Source organism: Papaver somniferum, chromosome 1, assembly GCF_003573695.1.
Source record: "Papaver somniferum cultivar HN1 chromosome 1, ASM357369v1, whole genome shotgun sequence".
In the NCBI taxonomy this organism is placed as follows: domain Eukaryota; kingdom Viridiplantae; phylum Streptophyta; class Magnoliopsida; order Ranunculales; family Papaveraceae; genus Papaver; species Papaver somniferum.
The window spans coordinates 171,390,177-171,412,670 of record NC_039358.1 but is presented as its reverse complement, the minus strand read 5'-3'; the positions used below and the strand labels follow the sequence as shown (position 1 = coordinate 171,412,670).

The 22,494-nt window shown below is 38.5% G+C and overlaps 1 protein-coding gene and 1 long non-coding RNA gene across 2 annotated transcripts; one reads left to right on the top strand and one right to left on the bottom strand.

Annotated features, from left to right (window-relative positions):
• Positions 1-6,859: 6,859 nt before the first annotated feature.
• On the bottom strand, positions 6,860-7,247 carry LOC113334067. The gene is made up of 2 exons (XR_003352506.1): positions 7,141-7,247; positions 6,860-7,048 (listed from the first exon to the last, which is right to left on the bottom strand). It is a non-coding gene; the product is annotated as an uncharacterized LOC113334067 (long non-coding RNA).
• A 656-nt stretch (positions 7,248-7,903) lies between these two features.
• On the top strand, positions 7,904-9,289 carry LOC113354067. The gene has a single exon (XM_026597512.1). The coding sequence runs from the start codon at positions 7,904-7,906 to the stop codon at positions 9,287-9,289; it is 1,386 nt and encodes a 461-aa protein (XP_026453297.1).
• The last annotated feature ends 13,205 nt before the right edge of the window (positions 9,290-22,494 follow it).

The following is a 22,494-nucleotide window of genomic DNA, read 5'->3' as shown; positions in this document are numbered from 1 at the left end:
TAAAAGGTCACCGGAGTTAATGGTGTCGGCAAGGAAGGAAGGTGAAGAAGAAGAAAGAACAGCGCTTGGTTTCTTTGAAAATGGCGAATAGAGGAAAGAGAATATAAAGGGGGATATTTATAGGATGAAGTGTCTTGACCAACAAAAGCGGTTACAAGTCATAAAGGGATGTTTAGTGGGGATTTGCATGGAGGAATTCTCGGCATGCTCAAGGACGTGGGAAGATGGAACGATTTTCTTTCCCTCGTACCAAGCACACGAGCGAAAGAAGGGGCATAAATGTAGATGTAGATAATCCACATGGTTAGGTGGCGATATCTTAAGCTATGATATACCAAAGAGAAAAGAGCAGCGAAGCACCGGATAGAATCAAATAGCGCAAATAGCGAGGTGTCACGTGGGTCGGACGTGACGGCCCTATAGTTGTCGGATGGGACGTGACCCTTATCCTCTGACAAGTCGGACGCACGATCAAAAAGCAATCGGTCAGACAAAGGGAGCTGGTCAAACAATGGGACGATAATAAATAAGGGCGACATCGTGTCAACCAGACGATCAGGACTCGGCCTCAGGTGAAGAACTATCAAAGACCAAGATTCTATCGGCCATACTAGAAAGATGGGCGAGCGCCAACACAGGCCCGATAGGGAACATCTAAACTGATGTAATGTGACCAACATTGTAATTCTGTTGTATGTCGACCTTGGCCTATAAATACAAGGGCTGGTCGAGAGAGAGAGGGGCAGGTTGAAAGAGAGGGAAACAAGACACTACATTTGAGAGTTTGAGAGTTACACCATTTGAGAAGGAGAGAACACCTTGTAATCAAAGAAAATAAATAATAACATTCATCCTTTCACCCCGTGGACGTAGGTAATCATACCGAACCACGTATATCTTCATGTCTATGTTTATTGAACATCTTTACTTAGTTTTAATTCATCTTCTATACTATTGGATGTAGTGTGTGGTTTTATGCCGCTACAGCCCCTAACAAACTCCGATCACCATTATCTGCACCACCTCCTCCTCTACCTCCTCCTCCACCCACGTCAGCATAACCAATATTAATGCCCATGAGTAAGAAATATGCTTATTAGAATAATTAATAAAATATTTCTCATGAAATTAGCATTATCAACGAGACACTTATTAGGCTAATGAATCGTGAGTAGTAACCCTGCTTGTGTCTTCTCTGAGCTAGAGGGGACAATATTATGGGAGGGGAATGATAGGTAACTAAGATCCGGACTCGATATTTAGCCTAAACAACATTGAACCGGTAGTGGGATTTCTTTTTCTTTCATTCTTGGGATGAGTCATTGTAGGAACATTCATGCATTTTATCTCTTTATTGAAAGCATCTCATGCATTACATTCTATTCTAGGCATCTTTTCTTGCACCTTGCTTTTATCTTAGTATAGGTTTATTCTGGAGTTACGCCGGAAACCTCTCTGCCGATGTATCTCTAGGAGATTTTTGTTAGAATTTTAATCGCTTCTATCTTTTAGTTAAACCATTCTTGTGGGATAGCAATCTTCCAACTATCCTGATTATGATTGCCATAGCTCTTCCCTTTAACCCTTCTTTTGATTAATTCAGGATAACCTGAGGAGGTTTTCTTTTTGGCTTCATCTTTACCCTTTCTATATTTGTTTGGTCTGATAGATTATCTTAGTTCATATTTCTTTGGGAGAGAACTTAATCAGATAAACTCTGGTTTCTTTAAGAGAAAATTTATTCAGATAAATCTCTGATTTCTTTGAGAAAATCTTCTTGTTTGTTTCCTTCTTAGTCTTTTGGTATCCTGGTTAGATTTATATTGAGAGATCCCAATTTCTCGATCTAAAAGCTTTAGAAATTCTTATAATTAAAACTCATAGACATAGTAACGAAATTTCTAGTCCCATTTCATAATGATTCATCCAATGATTACATGGGATTTAATCTTTAAACAAAAAAAAGGAAAAAAGAAAGAAAGAAAAGACTGATAAAAGCTAAAGGACACAATAGCAAAACAAGATCACTTAATACCCATTCTTTTTCTTCTTGAACTGTCAACTTCCTTGAGGTTTAGTTTTGCTTGAATCACATGACTATTTCTCCTCGTGCTTCTGCGGCCTCAGCGGCTGCAAAATTTCCTTTGCCTTTGTTCCAGTTGTATCTTGCTTCCATCCTTTGCACGTAGGTGTACTCAAAGCCTGGAGGCATCTCTCTTACCAATATAGCTGAAGAAATTGGTAAACCTAGGGCCATCTGCCACTCAGCTTCCTCTCTTACTTCTTCTTTCAAACTTAACTTGATAGTTGGACTGAGATTACAATATGCTAAATACTTTGTCTGCTCTGCATGAAGAAACAAGTTAGTTCCACAGAAATAACAAAAATAGTATTGAATCCTATGGAGATGATCATCTCTACATCGCATAACTCTTGTCATTGATATGGGAGTACCCTCAGGAATGGTTGCATGATCACAAGCCATTAAAAGACTTTCTGGAGATTAGAGGATGTCTTAGACCTAGTGAATATATGAGGTTTCCTAGTGTTGTAATGCTTCTAGGATTAGTAAAGGTCCTCCCTTTATAAGTATTTTCAAGTTGCAAGGTTCATTTAACTCTCCCTGTGAATGCTTGCTCTCAGCCTCATCTCTTGGACTTATCGACATTTGTTGCCTTCTCAAAGCTTTACGTTTCCCTTTGTATTGCGAATTCCTAGTCTCTGTTTTTATCCACCCTGCCCCATCAATATTATGTTTCTGCATTTTCATGAATGCGAATGACTAGTAATATCCTTTACTTCTCTAGGATTTTCATCTTTCTAGATTAGTCTTAGGTTACCAGAGTTAATCGTGTTGAACAATATAAACTTCTGCCATTGCTTCGATATGTCCGGGAATTTAAGCTCTCTTATCCTTAGGATTACTTTGAGTATCCGGGTTTTCTAGTATCTTAGGATGATAGGTTATTTTATAGGCGGCGACTTTTGTTCTGTTGCTTTATACTGATGTTCTACCTCTAGATGGGATGAGTATAAAAGGCTTAGTTTCTCGCAACCTTTTTTTCTGAGCATTAAGTTTCAAATTTCTTTGAGGTGTCATATTCAGACTGACATTTTTTCGGTGGCTTATCTTGGTGAAATGGAATAGATAGACTTTATACAGCTATGTAGAGGCCTGTTTTTTAATTGAGAGCACAACTACAATATTCAAAGAGTGGATATTTTAAACTAACATATTTTGTTAACTTTCTCTTTTATCTAGGCCTATACCTCGTACTGGTTCTTAATTTAAAAAAATTAGTCCTAGGATAAGTTGCCGTCAGTTCATTGGCCATTTTCAAATTTGATTTTTTATTGGTTTTTGTTTAGATCACGGGATCACATTGGACAGGCGCATCTTTGGTGATCTCGGCTCATATAAAAGTTATGCCCTTCTTTCATTCTTCCTTCATTCTCAAAGTTTTATCAGTTTCTTTCTCTTTTACGATGAATGCAAACCATGATCTCTATAAACACCTTAGTGGTCTCTCTCTGGCGCAGAGAATGGCCAACCACAGCAATATTGGTCTGCTTCCCTCTCCTCCTACTTTCATTAGAGATTTTGGCATTAAACAATATAGCATTCTGGGTAAGGTTTTTCTATAGTTATTCTACCACAATGGGAAGTAAGGAAAGCTCTTAAAAGCTTCTGGGGAAGTCAGATCTCTTTCCAAATAAGGGAAATAGATCCAAACTTATTTATTATCACCTTTAGAAATAAAGAAGATTTCCACTGGATAACAACAAATGGTCCTTGGTACCCTTTTGGTAATGTTTTAGCTGCAACAACGGCTTACCAAGGAATAAAAATATCAACTGGCATGGTCAAAGAGATTCCTATTTGGGATTCCATCTTAAATACAAAGTTCTAACATAGAGCAGAAGAAATGCTAGGATTAATTGCGAGTAAAGTAGGTCAAGTAGCTAGAGTTTGTACGGGAAGCACGTCTCCAGATTCTACTCCAAGAGTATTGTTGTGGGTTAATATCGAGAAACCACTTATCCATCATTTGCTTGTTAAGGTAGGAAGATACCTGGTTACTTCCATTTATTTCAATTTTCTTAACCTTCCTTCTAAATTTTGCTCCCATTGTCTGAGATTGGGACACAAGGTTGAAGATTGTGCTGTAAAATTAGGCAGACCTTTAGAAGATATTTATGATATATCTGTCAACTCCCCTTACCCAAGTGACGACATGAACTGGATGAATGATGTCTTGGTTCAAGTTTGGAACCCCAAAGATAACTTCGATCATACTGGTGTACCTGTTCAAGTACAAGAATACCTCAGCCAACCTGGTGTTAGAGAATCTTTTCACGATATCTTTAGAACTTATGTTGATGAAGAACCGGCGCTGCGAGATGATGCCCTTGAAAACTTGCATAGTATCCATTTTTCTCAGCCCTCGCATGTTAACCCTAGTAGCACTTATGATGTTCTTGGTCCTTTTATCATTACTAATTATTCTTCATCGGATGAAGATATGCCACTTGCATCCTCTTCGGTCTTGGGCAAGAGAATCTTCCCGTTTAATATCCCTGAGAATTTCATACCGATTCCTTCGTCGGATGAATCGTTCTGATCTGCTAACTCGGAATCATTCCGAGTCTTAGCCGAAATGGAACCTGGTGCAATGGCTAATCTCGATGATGGAATTGAACCAAAAAAGTTGGTTCCGGTTCAGAACCATTTAACACCTTTAAAGTCTTTTGCCGACAATTCAATTGCTATAAGGTTATCCTTTTCTTCACCTGTTTTGGGGGAATCTCTTAAATCCCTAATTTCTTCATCAGTGCCTATAAACAACGATGGGTATTTCTCAAATTGTAATCATCATTCATCTAGCGCATCATCCTCATTGCATACCCCATTGACTAATCCAAGATCAGCTTTTAAAATTTCAGTGCCCGATTTTATCTTTTCTTCTTCATCTGAGTATTTATGTTCAATCCCTTCTTCATACGACAAGATTTTTGAAATTAATCAGTACGGTTCTAAAATGGCTAATCATCAATCAAGCTCAAGTACTTATCAACCAATTCCCTTCCCAGATTTAGTCCCTTCACAGCAAAACGAGGAGACAAAGGTATTTCAAACTGAACCCTCTAATTTAGCTTACCCAGAAGTGCTTCTAGTTAATTTATTTTGCCATTGTTTCTTGTGATCCATGATTACCTGATCTCTCTTTAGTTTTTTTTTTTCATTTTAGTACTGCTAAATAGTGAAATGTACTTTTCGACATCCTTAGCAGAGAACTTAGAGATAACAATGAAATTAATAGCCTGGAATGTGCAGGGATGTGGAAACCCTTTCACAAAAAACCATCTTAAAAAAATTATAGATATAGATAGACCTGAAATTCTATTTTTGTCAGAAACAAAATCTCAAAGACACCTAGTTAAATCTCTTTTGAAAGATTACCCGAATATCCACATTGTAGACCCAATTGGGAAAGCAGGAGGTTTAGCATTAGCATGGGTAGACGGTTTTGATTTTGAAATAGTGCAATGGAATACTAACATGATTAATATCTTAGTTCAGACAAATCATGGGTCCAAGAAATGGCTTCTAACTTGCTTTTATGGCAGTCCATATCCTCATAATAGACACATAGCTTGGGATTTTCTACTAGAAATAGCTGAAAAGGTTGAAAGAGAATCCACACCTTGGATCCTACTAGGGGACTTAAACATGATCTTTAGTCAAGAAGACAAAATTGGAGGACTACCCTTCAAAAATCTGATAGTGAATACTACCAAAATATTTTAAACAATGCTGGTTTGCTAGACAGAGCTGTAGCAAACAATGAATGGACTACAAAATTTCAAAACTATGAGCTAAATCACTTAGTAGCTGTGGGCTCTGATCATTGCCCAATTTCCCTTAAACTGGATACCTCTGTTTCCAATCACAAATTCACTTTCAAATACTATGACACATGGCAAAAAGAACTGTCGTGTATTCAAACCATTAAAGACACTTGAAAGCACCCCCTAATTCAGGATAATCCATCTAATACTCTTATCTCTAATATAAAAGAGTTACAACAGAATTTAAACTTCTGGAAAAAGAATATTTTCGGTAAACCAACGAAAGAAATTAGGAAAATTTTACAACAGATAGATAAGCTTAACAATTCTAGTCATGTGTATAGAAAGAAAAAATCAAAGATAAACTCTTCATATTAGAAAAACTTTATGACACTCAAGAAGCAATAGCCAAACAACAATCAAGGGATAACACAGTGCAGTTAGGAGAAAAAAATACAAAATACTTTCATACTAAAACCCTCAAGAGAAGGAAATGGAATAATATTTAGTGCCTTAATAAGAGCAATGGAGAGCCAACTTTTAAGAAAGAGGAAATTAGACATACTATGAATGAATACTACTCTAACATTTTCACTGAGGATAACATAATTTCTTCTGAGAATATTAATCTTTTAACTAATATTACTCCCTCATGACCAAGAATGCAAGAGAAGAGTCCCTCAGGATCCTGCGTGCAAACTGATAAGAAAGAAAAAATAAAACTCAAACTGTATAACCACACGCCACCAAGACATAAGTCGTAACTCGTAAATGCGGCAAGAACATAATCATGAGAGCAAATGAATTATCTTGCCTGAACCCATTACTCCATTGTTATATCTTTTGCATACTACCACCAGTTCCCCCACCATTAAATCCATGTCCAAACAACTGATTCAACTTCATTTATCCTCCATACTGCTGCTCACCATCTCCACAACATATCATTAAATATCGAACCAACAACATACACACAACTTTAAAACATGGTTCACAACAATAACAACAATAACACATACCCAAGCTTCACAACAATAACAGCTTCAGCTAGCACTCAAGTATTTCCTCAAACATGGTTCACGGCCATTGAGCCCATGTTGATAAAAACAGCCACCATCTTCTGGATTTTGATTCATTCATCACTCTAACAATGCACATTAATCTCATCATTTACTTCTCAAGACTCCCTGCAGCGTCACTACCACCAACCAACATACATCAACACCTGAATATCGATCACCAATTCCATTTCTGCACATAGAACACCAATAAATCATTCATGTCCTTTACCTGCAACTTGAATTTGATCAACACCCATTCCCTGAATTCCTTTGTTCTTCCACAATTTCAGAACTCCATTGAAATCCCCAATTTTAATTTGTCTTCTGCAATAGTCTAAATTAGCAACGCCAAATCAGTATACAACCCTAGGTTTAACAACCTCAAGTCTTCCTCGAATCACCACTGATTAATTCATCTCCTTCATCTAAGATTCCACATCAACAACTCAATCTTATAAACCCTAATTTCTAATTCAGTTAACTGAAAAACTAAAATTAAACTCTATGCAATCATATCCAGCAAAATTAAGATCAAAAACCACCTATAATCTATCAAAACATAACACATTCACAGAACAATTTCAAAAAATTCGAAACCCTAAAGTAAATCTCCGATTTACCTTTTCCGTGAACTCTGAATACGATAGTCGTTTCATCACCACCTCTATCAGATAACCCTTGACCATTCCCTACCTCGTTCGATCTCAAAAGTCTCGACTTCAATTTATAAAATCACCAACATCTGAAGAACATGGAAGAGAAGAAAGTAGAAGAAAAGAAAAGAGAAATGATTTTCCTCGATTCCGGTTTTAGAAGAACCAAAGAGAAGAGAAGGTTAATTCTGTAATCTCCGCACACCCACGATATATCGCTAAGTGATATTTTGACTAGAATTTGTCCAGTCAACGCGATAAATTGACCGATATGGTTAAAGTGGATGGAATCCGTTTAACTTTCCTAGTTTTGCAAGAAATAAAAAAAATGGTCTAGAAATGAAAGTGAGGGTCCAGACGAGGGCTACTTCTACATATAATCCTAATTGGATTCCTGACCTGGCAGAGAACCTTAAGAATTACAAGACTACCCAAAATACTTACTTAAGTCTGGTGAAGGATCTTATAGACATCAATACTAGAAGATGGAATGTTTCCCTAATTCACTCTTTGTTCCCTAAACACATAGCTCTGAAAATCTGTCAAATAAGACTAGGAAAAGAAGACACCTTGAGATGGTTACTTACGAATTCAGGGAACTTCACAGTCAAATTCATGTACAATAAGCTACAAGAAAAAACCATAAACAATTACAATTTAGGACAACCAGATGCCTTCTGGAAGAAATTATGGTCTCTTAATATCTCCCAAAGAATAAAAAATTTTGCTTGGAAATGTCTTCAGAATGTTGTTTCTACTAATAGTAAAAGGGAAAGATTTCAATCTGATATCTCCCCCTCTTGTGCCTTTGGTTGTTGTGAGATTGAAACTATTGAACACATCTTCCTTCACTGTAATTTTGAAAAAGCCGTTTGGGATACCGAACCTTGCCCTGTTGATACACATTTCAATGCAAATACTACTTTCCTAGAAGTTTTCAAAGAATGGTTAGGAAAGGACAGTGACATTATTAATATAGAAATCATACTGACCAAAATCTGGTTCATATGGAAGGAAAGATGTAATAGAGCTTTTGATGGTCAACATCAAACACATCAGCAAGTGGCACTAGAAATACAGAGACACTTAGCTTACTGGCATAAGGAAACATACCTAGTTCACAAAAAAGACTCAATGGTAGGAAACAATAAGAACAACAAATGGCAATTTCCGGCACCTGGCCATAATACACTAAATTTGGATGCTGCTTGGATCTCAAGTAGTGTCCCATCAGGTTATGATATAATCTTTCGAAATGATGCAGGTGGTTTCAAGCATGGAAGAGCAGGACCTATCTCAACAACTTCACCAGAAGAAGCAGAAGCTTTAGGATTTCTTCATGCAGCAAAATGGGCTCAAACAAAGAATCTGTCAGACTTTAGTGTGGAGGGCGATTGCAAGAATCTTATTGACTATCTGGATGGAGAATTATCTCAAATCACATGGCAAAACCAAACTATTATGGATGAAGTTAGGCAAGAATTTTCTTTTTGTAACAACTTTAAAGGCTTTTATTTTAGACCTAGAACAACAAACATGGTAGCTGATACTCTAGCCAAAGAGGCTAAGAAATTTAGAACCGATTTTGAATGGAGCAACAATCCTCCTTCTTGTATTCTCAATGATCTAGAAGTAGATAAATCTAATGCCAGGATCCTTGACAAAGGCCAAGCACTAGATGGATCTACTCGTCCTATTGTAAGGGTTACTAACTCCCTAAGTTAGTTTGCTTTTTATGAATTGTTAACTTTCAAAAAAAATAAAAAAAATGAGACACTTATTATGGAAACTAGTTTATCTACCGTGCGATGCACGGGTCAGCTTCCTGCTTATGGAATACATAAAAGACCAATAAGTTAATATTTGAGTTGGTGTGAATGAAAAAAATAATATTTGGGTTGGTTTAGGGGGCTCACATTTTGGTGGCCGCTACTATGGAAACCGTTTTTACTTTCTTTTCATTTGGCTACTAAGATGTTTTAGTCCTCCAGGTTGTCTCCTGCCTATGGTCTACACACAGCCTCAACAACAGTTTGAAAGGTTACCCTATTTCGAAATCTTATTTGCAACTCGGTGATGCATTTCGTTAAGGTTATACCACTTTATGTTCTCTACCTTAATCTAGCATTTTAGATATGTTGCCACGAATTATGGTCCATAATATTGGATCCCGTAAAGATGTTTGGTTAAATATATAAATTATCAAAATGGCATATCCTAACATTCCATGTGGGGCCACCCGATCCAACCATCCACCCACTCTCCCGTGCATGTTAAACCCGCCGGTGATAGATGAGACATGATTGGACATCTAACACCTTGCACCAAATCCACATATTTATCCGTTGTTCACCTGTGGCTTTAAAATCCAATTTAATTGGACAATCAAATACCATAAATGTTAGCATGATGATGGCTTCTGCATGATCCCACCTCTCTTCTATATATATAAGTCAGTGTATGAAGAATATCCAGTCAATAGATCTGAAATTTTCAAGAATGTTTTGGTATATCCATATGGAAAATCGTTTTTCTTGATGACAGTAATTTTATATTGTTAAGGTCCATAAGACGCATTTGAAATGCCAATATACATTGGACTTTTATTCCTATCAAAATCTTCTGATCCAAAGTAGAATTCGTTATTGCGTAAGCATTGTGCCCAACACCATCCATGTGCATTGCAAAGAATTTTTTTATTGGAAATTGACATATGGTAAGTGGTATTGTATCCCTTATTTCCATACATTCATTATTATTAGTACTTTATCCCCAATAGCAACACCAATTATCATTTGTACGTCAGTTTCATGTGTTTCGTAATTGTGTTATAATTAACCTTTTGCTCTCAATAATGTCTTGTCTACTGGCTAGCTTGTTCAAGAGAATAATTGGCAATCCAGTTTTAATCGTAGTTCATGATGCAGCATGTACGTATTATCAACCTTGTTTAGAAATTCTCTAAAATAAAATTATGCCGCTTCCGTGTAATTCTCAGTAACAAAGATGCATAATTTGTACATAGGTATTCGCGTTTCTAACTGTCGTTTCCTTTTTTTTTCTCCATATATTCCGCAAGGAACTTATCATGCAATGTATCAGTTATTTCCTCTTTATATTTGATTTTTCAATGTATGGTTTATTTTTATACATGGAATACTTATTTATACTTCTGAAAATAGTAAATATGAAAATTTCGCATAAGAATTTCAATGAATATTTTATATATAAAGAGCCACCAAGGCATATTATTAAGAAAACAAAAGGGAGAAAAATTACAAAGGAGCAGTTGGTAGCCTAGCCACAAGCTGGGTGCCAATACCTTTATGAATAACCAGACTTAATCTATGAGAAAGAAAACTACCATGACCACTGCTAGCATCAAGGTTATCCAGACAACTCCTAAGCCTCTTTAAAAGCACTACAAAATCCTCACCAAGCTCACCTAAGGAAGTGAAAGCCAAAACACCCAAACCATAACCATGAGATGTGCATATGTCTAAATATTTGGTAAGTTTACGAGAAAATGCATTGTAAGTGGCTTGACCTGGTATGAAAGCATTCTCAGCCGCAGTAGTAAAAGGTGAAACACCAGTAACATCAAAAAACACATCTTTCCCATTCTCCCACCCATAAATGAGGATGTTTGCAGGCTTCAAAGCTTTTCCATTTGAAAGAAGGCCCAAAGATACTTCTTTTATAGCATGCACACTAGCTTTATAACACATATCAGCAACAACATCTCTAACAAGATCATGACGATACTTCAGCCCAACCTCACTGGCGCAATGAATCACATGATCGCCAAAAATATCCATATCTCGCTTACAATACGAACACAAACCACCTTTTGGAAAAAGCGGGATACCAAGTCGATAGCACAAAACAACTCTAAACTGCCTTGACCCAATACTCTGTTGAAGCCCACTAATTGGTACGGCCAAGAGGTACTCTTGCACATGTTTCATTCTTTTAGATTGCCACAAAACTGAGTCTTTTTAAGACATGACCAATTGGCTCGGGATCTTCTTCTTCACAACATCAAAGTATGTAACTTCCAGGGTATGCATGGAATGGAGAGCAGTTTCTACAAAGCTGAAGAAAGAAGGTAAATCACAAACCTGAATAAAAGTCTGCAATTCTTGCTGGTATGCGTGGCCATTCTCACAACAAGTAGATTATAGGTCATTAAGTATTATATTCTGCACGGACCTGGTCTGATTCTGAGAAGCGAGATAGCAATAATTGCTGGTGTCTGACATCGTATAAACCCCCAAACCACCGTCCTTAATAGGTAAGGTGGATATACGTTGCTGCAAAGGTCCAAAGCCAGCTCCATCTCCAGTCACAAGGTGTCTCAAAATAAGCAAAAGCTGATTATCAAAAATATCAATACCTTGTTGAAGAGCCGAAGGCCTGGTGGTGCGCATAGTGAAGTATAACTTAGCAACCCAAGCACAATTACGTAAAAGAAGCAATTCACACTGAGTATCCTTAAGCTTCTTAATAGAGGTCATGAGCTGGATGGTTTTGTTAACTCTGTTAACAACCATATCGCTACAAAATTGTGGATCAAGACTAATAGGACCTCCAAGAAGCTTCACACCACCAACGTGTCTGCTAATGTCAGTAGGAAATGTACCTTCAGTGAAGCTTCTAGCATCAACGGTTGGCCAAAAAACTTCTGTCTTCTTGATATTAAGATGCAACCCCCTAGACAAACCTTCATATTGTATGAGCTTTAAAGCCTTGTCCACATCCACTGTGTCCCCAATAATAGTGTCATCATCTAAGTACCATGCATGCAAATCTAACTTGCACTGCGAAGCTATCTTTTTCACCAAGGGGTGAAGCGTGAGGGAAAAAAAGAGAGGTCCTAGTAGGTCACCTTGCTGAACACCTTGCGCGGAAGATAGGATGAAGTTGTCATAATAAATTCGTGCAGGTTTTGCGTAGCAAAACTCGACCCACCTAGAGATAGTCGGACAATGTTCTCGAACTTCTTGGATAAGAATACACCTATCCACCATGTTAAAATCATTCACAAAGTCTATAAGAAGCATTGTCATATTAGAAGAGGTGCCTTTCAACTTTAGCAAATTGTTGACAGCATGCAAAATACCTTCACCACCGCAAGGAAATCCAACCCCAAATTGAAAATCACCCAAATAAGAAGTCATTTCTTTGCACACAGAAGCATCATCGATTTTCGACACTAACCTCCTCCAAATAGTGCCAACTGCGATTGGTCTAAGGCCTCCACCAGGCTTCAAAAGGGGAGTTAAAGGGGCGCTAGCCACATACTCACCCAAGACAGCATGGCACTGTAGATGGGGAAAAACGATTTGCTGGTTTTTAAGAAACTGAGGAGACGACCGTACGGAGGAGACTCCTCAAACCGAGCGAAATGTTAAACCTCACACAGATGCACCGCTGCAAAGGGGGTGCTTTAGATTCGAGAGATCAATCTGTAGTACTCCGGCCTATATCAAGACAATGACCGTTCCAGAGTAAATTCGGTCACAAGAGAGGATGGGTTGATCTATAAGAGGGAAGCTGGGAAATGTGTGGAACCAATGGTAATCAAAGATTGTGGGTGTGTGAATTCTGAATATGATAAGCTCTTAATGATTGAAATTGCTCAACTGAGAGTAGTTGCTCAATTGATGAGTTGATGATCTCGTGTTGTCAATAAGACGTGAGATTGATGATACTGTTGATGCTGATCCCTGAATCATGATTCAGAGACTTATTTATATTGCTGGAATTTTAGACACTATGACCCCATGAAGTGTGACAGTTGATGGAATCAAGGAGTGGGGAAGTGGAGATCGTGTTTGAAACCAGTTGCTCAACGTGTGGAGACTTGGTCGATTTTCCACCCACTACCTCGTGAATTTCTTCAACTGATTGCACGACTTGCTCACATTCCATCGTGTGTTTGAACACACGTGCCGTAGACCGCCAGACCAAAACCCTAAGTGATATCCCCCCAAAGTGACACGATTAACGTCTCGTGGTATGTTAATCAATTGATGACTTCGTGGTTTGATGGGACGATGAGTCCATGTAATTGCTGAGTTGAACATGATGTTCTGAAACTCATGAATTGAACATGTCATGAGACAGAGATATAGTTCTTACGATGAAGTGAGCAAGTATTGCTCATTCGATGGATCGTTGAATATTGATTGTTGAACCAATATTCCTTGGTTTGATCAAATATTTATCATTTGATCAAGTGCTGCTCATGTGATGAATTGTTGAATATTTGATCGTCTGAGCATGTGTTGCTCATCTGATGGATTATTGGCAGCGTACCAAAAATATTAATTAAAATATTGGTCGTTGAACCGAGAATAATTAATAAAATTAATGACCATGAGGTCGTCGTAAAATTATTAAGGTTGGAATCTGGAATGATGATCCTTGGATTCAGAAACCCTAATTTGATCAATTGATGATCAATTCATGGTTCGTCGGAAGTTTAACCATGGGATGCAGGAGGGAGCGACTACATGGGACCGTGGATCAACCATGTAGTTTCCATATGCTCACGTGAGAAAATACAAAGAACTCCTGAAGAGTTGACGATTTGTTGGTGAAAGAATGATTAAATGCTGGTTTAATCATTTATTCGAAAATGCTCGTCTGAGCCTTAGGTGAGAAAACCTAATTAATTATGACGGAGTGAGGGACCGATCATGGGGTCATGAAACCGACCCTGGGTAGTCACGTGACCTCCTGATGATCACTTCATGAAAATCCAAAGTGTTTGGAAGAGTCTTGGACCTAATACGTGCAATTGTGCAAATTAGGTCAAAACTGTGAAAATTGATGGGACCGGCTTCTGTAAGCCAAAGAGCCAATCTTGGTCAATCAAGATATCATGCTCGTGTCCCCAAGACGTCCGTGTCTCAGTTCTGAGAATTTTGATATTTTCTGACGTGCAGTTGAGCGTCCATTCAAGAAAATATGCCAAAATTAGGGTTTCGCTGAAACTGAGGAAAACACCATGAGATGATGGAAAATAATTATAAAATAAAGGAATGAGAGGCGTGGGACCTTGAAACCAAGGTATGGTCGGCCAATCGTGACCACAGTCCCGTGGTACCTTTTCCTTAATTTTATATATTTTTCATGATTTTATGAAAATATCATGGATTTAAAGAGTTTTGATGAATTTAGGGAGTTTCCATGAAGTGAAGGAGTTTTCATGAGTTCAAGGAAGCAAAAATATTAAAATAATAAAAACAAGGGCGTGTGGGCCGTGGGAGGCATGGCCGACCGTCTAGGGACATGTCCCACAAGTTTTCATAATTTATATATATTTTTAATATATTTTTCATGATTTGAGGGAATTTTTCCTAATTTGAGAGAAATACCATGAAATCAAGGAATTTGATAAATTCAAGGAAAATAAAATAATAATAAAATAAAGGGGCGTGTGGGACCGGCTTGGGCATGGCCGACCGGCTAGGGCCCGGTCCCACGAGTTTTTCATAATTTTATATTATTTATTTCCTAATTTTTGCAAAATACCATTAAATCAAGGAGTTTTTTCATGAAATCAGAGAAATAATAATAATAATAAAATAATGAGGAACCATAAGGTGTGGGGCCGGATGGGACCAAGGCATGGCCGGTTGGCCAATGGTCACGCCCCATACTATTTTTCCTTAATTTTATATTATTTTTCATGGGTTTATGAAAACACCATGAAGCCGAGGAGTTTCCTCGAGACGAAGGAGATTTGATAAAATGAGAGAATTTTCATCAAATCATGGAAGATAATAAAAATGCATTAAAAATATAAAACTGGCATGGGATTGACCACGACACGGTCGGTCGGTCGTGTGTCCGCGCTCCCAGCACCCTGGTCAATATTTTTAATTATTTATTATTTTCTTTCCTATTTTGCATAGGTTCATCGTTTCGTTGTATTTTGAAATACTCGTTCCTGCGGTGACTGTTAGTGTATCGTCGTTGAATACACCTTCACCATTTGAATCGGGGCTTACTTAGAGGTAGTTCAGACGCCCAGTTGTTGATTATTTATTACTAATTGTGGAATTCGGTGGAGAATAATTCACAAAACTGAGTAATAACTAATAAGATGTTTATTATTAATTCATAAGATTAGCTGAGGATTCGACTACGAATTCAGTACAATAAAGTGAGCATTACCATTCCATGGGATTGTATATTAGACCATGGAATCGGAGTAATTAAGTTTTATCTATTACCATTTATGAGACCAGTTGTGGATTCGATCATGAAATCGGAGTAATGAGATAATATAGTTATTGCTATTCTATGAGATCAAGTCGTGGATTCGATCATAGAATCAGAACAATTGTTTATTGTCATTCCATGGGACCAGTCGTGGATTCGACCATGGAATAGGAGTAATTGTTATTGCCATTCCATGGGACCAGTCGTGGATTCGACCATGGAATAGGAGCAATAATAGATTATTCTGGGAATTCAGTAGTGAATGTCACGGCATAATTAATATTAATTATGAATAATTAACTTTGTGGCTCTATACTAGCAAAGCAAGCTGTCTAGGAGCATTAATTATCCCGATATGAGCTTGTCGGTAAGTCATATCCTTTATATAGTCAGGGTAAACTCGTTGTTTGTTGATATATGCCGTTGTCCAGTCGTGAGACTACATATCTACATGTACTCTGACAGAAAGTACTCTCCGTTGAGATTTCGACGAGAGACCCGTGTCTCAATACTCACGTCTGATTGTTGGATAAAAGCTTCGTATAATTATGATTTTACGATTTTATCCCTTGTCGAAAATCCACCATCTACATTAAGTCCCCTGCTTACTGAGGAAAGCTGTGTTCCCCAGTCAGCACTAAATGGTGATTTTCCGGCCATAAATAATAATACCAGTAATTGAACTTAGTCGTAAGTTGAGACGTTACCGGATTTAGAGAGCATGAGAAAACCACGACTTGATGAAGGCTTCAATGTCATGATTGGAGCATCGTTTGATGAGCATAAAGTGTTAGCACCGCTGATTTGGTGATGGAACCTTGGTCGTTTAGGATTCGCGGGCCGGGCCCAAGAAAGGGATCCGTTTTAGCATGGACGCTCGTTCGTTCTTTAGTTTAAGAAACAACAAAATAGACCTGAGTCTAATGATAAAAATTTTGTCTATGAGCTTTCACGAAAAACAAAATTTTATTTTTTAAATATGTGAGATTTCACAAAGTGGAATAAACTCTCGTTTCAAAGGTGGATGCTCGTACGAAAGAAAAGTTTTTTTTTCTTTTTCTAAATAGACGTGCGTCTGTTAGTAATAAAATTTTGTTTATGAGCTTTCATGAAAAAAATTTATCTCGAGCTTTCATGAAATTTTTTTATCTCGAGCTTTCAGAAATCTTTGAGAATATACTCTCGCTTCAGAGACAGATGCTCGTGCGAGGGAGCAAAAATATATAGATATATTTTCCAAATTTACGTGAGTTTCACGTTAAATACTTATATAGTTTGTAAAATCATGTTTCGATTTTGAACAACTGTTGAATGTAGACCATTATACATGGTAAAATAATGTCTGTATGTGAGTTTTCACAATCATAGAATGGACGTCTGTCCAGATTTTGAGAAACCAGTGAATGTTCACGTTGTAAATTTACGTGGGTTGTTCACGGTTTTATGAAAATCATGTCAGAATTTTGCTCGTCTTAGCAGGTTTGAAGGAACGAGCAAGATTTGAAGTATTAACTCATGTACTGTTAGTGGAATCGTAAACAGGTAAGAGTTGAAAGTTACCATTTTTGCAGACGCTGATGTAAGCATCTTTATTCCATGATTCGTTGTTTTGTTGAATCCTGCGCTTTGAATGATGCACTGAATGTTATGCATCTGTCACAACCACTTTGCAAGAATGAATGATTCCCATGATGACACTTTCAAAGACGATGTTTCCAGGGATGACATCTCCGCGGGTGCAACTTCAATAAATGGTACTTCTAGGACCTCTGAGTGATGGTGAGAGATCCTTCATACTGAGTTGTACTCCTGGTTATTTCATCAACTATACCACAGGATGATCATGTAGTGAGGTTTCAGATCAATGTAGACTCCTCGGAAATGGAAGAAAGTCTTCGGGGCGGAACACCCAGAAGTAAGGACTACATGATGTTAGCAAATGACGTGCAGTCCCCAGCCGTTTCTTTGGTGAGTTGTTAGCGCTCCTTGTGTCATGAATTTTTCCTTCCAGTGCAACTAGGATCACGAGACCAAGGTTTTATTATTTCTTTTCATACCTTTTCTCCATTGATTGACGGTCTTCAACTTGTTCCTAGGCGAACAATTCAGGAATCCAGTACTGATGAAGAAGTCGATGTAAATATCTCTTTCGTGCAGGTGATCGCGGCATCTCCTTGAATGAAATAATAATAATTTTTGTTGATGAATCCAGGAAGAAACCATTGTAGATAAGAAGCATGTTAATGAAGCGCACTCTTGTTTGGGACATGAGAATATGGAGAATTCCCGAAATCCCGAACCGAATGGAGATAGCGGTGTTGTCAACGGAGATTCTGGCATTGTCGAGGCTTCAAATGATTTAGAGACTCCCTTAGTAAGTATATATCCTGTCATTTCTTCAAAGAAGTATGATATCTCTGATTCTTGAATGAATGAATGAAAATCCATGTGAATTTATGGATAACTTTGCCGAAATACGTCACCAGAAAATTTCAGACTTCAGATTTTACTAGAAACGCTGTAGAATCCTCGTCCGAAGTCAGATTTTCTCGGTTTGCATATGTATCTTCAAGCCCAGGAAATTTCCAAGCTTTAGCAGAGAAGATATTTGAAATTTGAGCATGTTTAGGGCCTGAAAAAGGCGAAATAGTGAACTTCCAGGAGACCTTCAGAACTTTTCCAGATTGCATGTTGTCCGATGTTTTGGCCACATCTGTTAGCTCATTCATCCGATTGCTATGAAATTTTGATATGTTGTAGTCAACATCCATACGAAGATAATGGTATATGACTCAACCTTAAATTCCTTATAAATTTCTCCAAGTTATCTGTTGAATACAGGGCAGTGTAAAATCTCTTCAGCTGAGCTTGTTTAAAAACGTGTTTCATGACTTCTACACTATTTGCACATGTCTTGGGTGCATAATAAGGAACTTAGATGATGTTAGTTCACTTAAATTATTCATTTTATGGTTGTGTTGGTTTCCACGCTTGAATCATTCTAATCCCATGTAATCTTCACATTAGGCGCCAAATGCTGAAGTTGGGAATAATGGATCCAACAATAATGACTTGAGCAACCATGGAGCCGTTGATAATGAGACCTCCATCCCTGTAACTCAAGGTCATGGAAATATTGTTGTTGATGCCGTGGAGGTGACTGAAACTCCAATTTTGTGTGAGATGGTGGAACCCGAATCGAGAATGAAAGAAGTTGCTTCAACCGAAGTTGTTCCTATGATTGCTGACGCTGCTCCAGCGACTGAGAACCGGATAATAGTGCATGATTATCCAACGCGGGGACTTCTTTTACTCCTCCATATGGTGAGATACTCCCATATCGCAGGTTTGTTAGTAGATTTAGCGTTCCCATTATATATGCTGCTATGTACAAGAAACCGTGGAAGACGTATGGGCACATCGTTGTTACCAAGGATCCGGAGCATAGTTATTTATTGACGAGGCAAGTAGAATCCATCTTGCGTGTTATAAATGATATCCGCATCACAGCTGGAAATACTGTCACCCGGGATGTACTCTTTGATTGGGAGTACAACTTGAAGAAAGCTGAAGAACTTGGCTTCAATCTGAAATGGCTTCGTCAAAAGATTGATGCTATCAGGAAAGCAGTCGAAGGTGACACTCCTTTCACCACCAGTGATGCCGTGTTGAATAAGATGGATGAAGTTGCTGAGCTGACCAAGAAGCTGGAGGCGGAGAAAGCTGCTTTGCAAGTCTTGGAGGATGCAGAAAAGCAGAAATCTTATTTTGCTGACTTTCTTTAGTTTTCTTTCCATGATATCTTGAACCTTGGACTTCTGAGAGATGTGAGGTTTTATTCTGGTCTTGATTTCTTGGTTGGTTTTGGATTGTGAAATCGATCGTCTTGACCAGTGGACCGTCAATCCCCAGTATTTTGTTGAATCTCTCTCTTTCGTTTTCCCTTCTTCTGGCAGGACCTAATAGAGGATCCGGGTAGAAAAATTGATGTAAAGACCCAGGTAGTCGAAGTTGGAGGTACCTTGATGAAGGACTTAGCGAAAAGACCTGGTGGACACCGATCGACTGTGGAAGTCATGAATCCCGTCTAAGAATTGTTGCTTGCATGTTGTACGCTTTAGAAGCTGTAGGACCTCATACAAGTCGAAATTCGATGCTTGACCCCAACTTTTGAAGCTAAGAGGCTGAGTTATCACATGAGAAAAGAATCACTCAATTTGGAGTTGTAGAGGTCATCCAACGAAGCGTGCACATTTGCATTTGTAATCCCTACAAATTTTTCAGATTCATAACCTGACGTAAAGGCCATATCTTTCAGCTCGTATGTCCGATCATGCGCCCTTTTGGTATGTTGTAGAAGAACATAGACGAACATCTTTTTGAGGAAGTATTGTCCCATTCCTCACCCATTGGTACGTTTTTGTAAACCTGGCCTGAAGTGTGTTGTATCTCATTTGTAGAGGTGATGAGAACATCTTGTAGAAGACTTTGGATTATGCCCACCAGTCGTGCCAGCTTTGGGAAGACTTTCATGTGAGCATGTTATCAGGTACACATCTTGATATGAATCATTGGTTCTTAGAGGAGTCCGCTTCATGTGTAACACTTCAGAGAATGATTAGTTGATGAAGCCCTGAGGATGTTGCTCCTGAGACCGTTGTTGGTGCTGAGACCATGATTACGCTCCAGAGATCCTTGTCGATGCTGAGATCATGGATGGTGTTCCTCTAGAGATTATTGTTGATGTTGATACCATGGTTGAAGTTGCTCCAAAGACCGAAAAGGCTAGAACCATGATTATAAATATAATCTTTGCTACTTCATCCCGTGAGCCTTTTACATTCACGAACTAGTTGATGAGTTGAGCGTCCGTAAGATGAAGGTGTACTGAGAGTTCAACCTGAATGCTCCTGAAAGCATAACTTTACCACGATCTGGCTTTGTCAGTGAGTCAATATTGTTGCGGTAGATGGCATCAAGAGTTTTCATACTGGATGTGATTGGTGAAGAAAGAAAGTTCCTCAATCATGCAGGGGCTTGTGATGTAGCGAAAACCCGTTGATGAAGTTTCACAGAATCACCTCAGGTTGCCTAGTGTATATTGAAAGAGATAGTTCCATCCATGATGTTGCATATGCTTCAGAAGTCTTATCATGGGATAATGAAGACTTATCGTTTAGTTACACTTTGATCGTGCTGGTGTTAAATCAATGTGTCATCGTCGAGATATTTGTGCTGAAGCTGTACTCTTTGATTGGTAGTACAATTTGATGGCTTTCTTAGATGCTTGAGCGTTGAAGCATATATTCCTTAAGCAGCGAATATCTTAGGGGTTTGATCGTCTCGGCTCAGGAGTATCTTCTGTTGATTCAACATCCCTTTCGTTGCAGTAGTGGGAGTCGACACTTGTGCAGACATCAGAGCTTTCTGATTTTGTGGAACACATGGACTTGCAGGAGAAATGCCCAAAGTATTCTTTACCATGTTTGGACGTCAGTAATGAGTATTTCAGTGCTTGATTCGTAGAAACGTCAGATTCAACCACTTGGTAAAATACTAATGCGGTGAAGCTACCATTCATAACGTCTTGTAGAGTTGCTAGCATAATTAAGTCCCCATGCTAGGATAGCATGTGGGGAAATAAATGACATAGACATGGAATGATACTTGACCGAGCGCGGAACCTCTTGATGAATGTCTATGCATATTTTGCAGGTTCTTGCTTCAACCTCGTCGAAATTACTCAAAGTACTCTGATGAAGGAATGTCCGTCAAATCTTCTGAATTATAACTTTCTTCGTTGGAGAGATGTGTAACCAAAGGCGCTTTGTAAGTACTCATCTTTTCAGCATGGATCCATGCTCTTCTGAAGGACATGTCATATCCTGGATCTTCTTGATTGATTATGTGAAACTTGGTTTCTGTCCAGGTTGAACTTATGTTCACTTTGAATGATGTAGCCATAAGTATTTCCGAGCGCTCCTTCAAGGTCTCTGATTGATATGGAGCATGAGTATCTTCTCGTCGAGTGATGCATGTGGATCCGATGGTTTTCAGTGGAATTTTGTTGATGGAGGTGTCAGCATCGATCAACATTCTTCCAAATTCGTTTCTTCTGAGATTGTTTGTGGTAAGCAGTCCCCAGTCGTACATATCTTGGTTTGTGGCTGGAGACTCAAGAAGTATTTTCGGAATGGACTTCTTGACACGATGTGGTTCAGTGCTGTGAACATGTATCCCCTTTGTGCCTTCGACAGATAACGCAATTCATGTTCGACCAAGGATTGAACTGTCTCTTTGATAGGTTGTTCATAGAGTGTAAAGGTTCTGACTGGGAGAGGACTCTTGTGTACTCCTTCAGTCTCCAGTTGAAGATATTGTGGATCAACCTTCTATTTGAAAATGTGCTTCAAAACTCTGCAGTCGCTTGTGGGATGATTGACGAACTTGTGGAAGCAGCAGTAACGAGGACTTTCCATGCCTTCTTCAGTTGGTTCTTTCTTGACATATGGAAACTTGATCGCACCATCTTGGACCCAGGCATCCAGGATTTCGATCACCTCTTCAATGGAAAAAGTAAAATCAGGTGCTTCTTGATCATGAACTCTTGTGCGTTGGTCAGATGCTTGTGCATCTTGCTTATCCTTCTTTTGTGCTTTTGAAGAAGCTGAGGTATGCTTGCGCGGAGGTTTGGC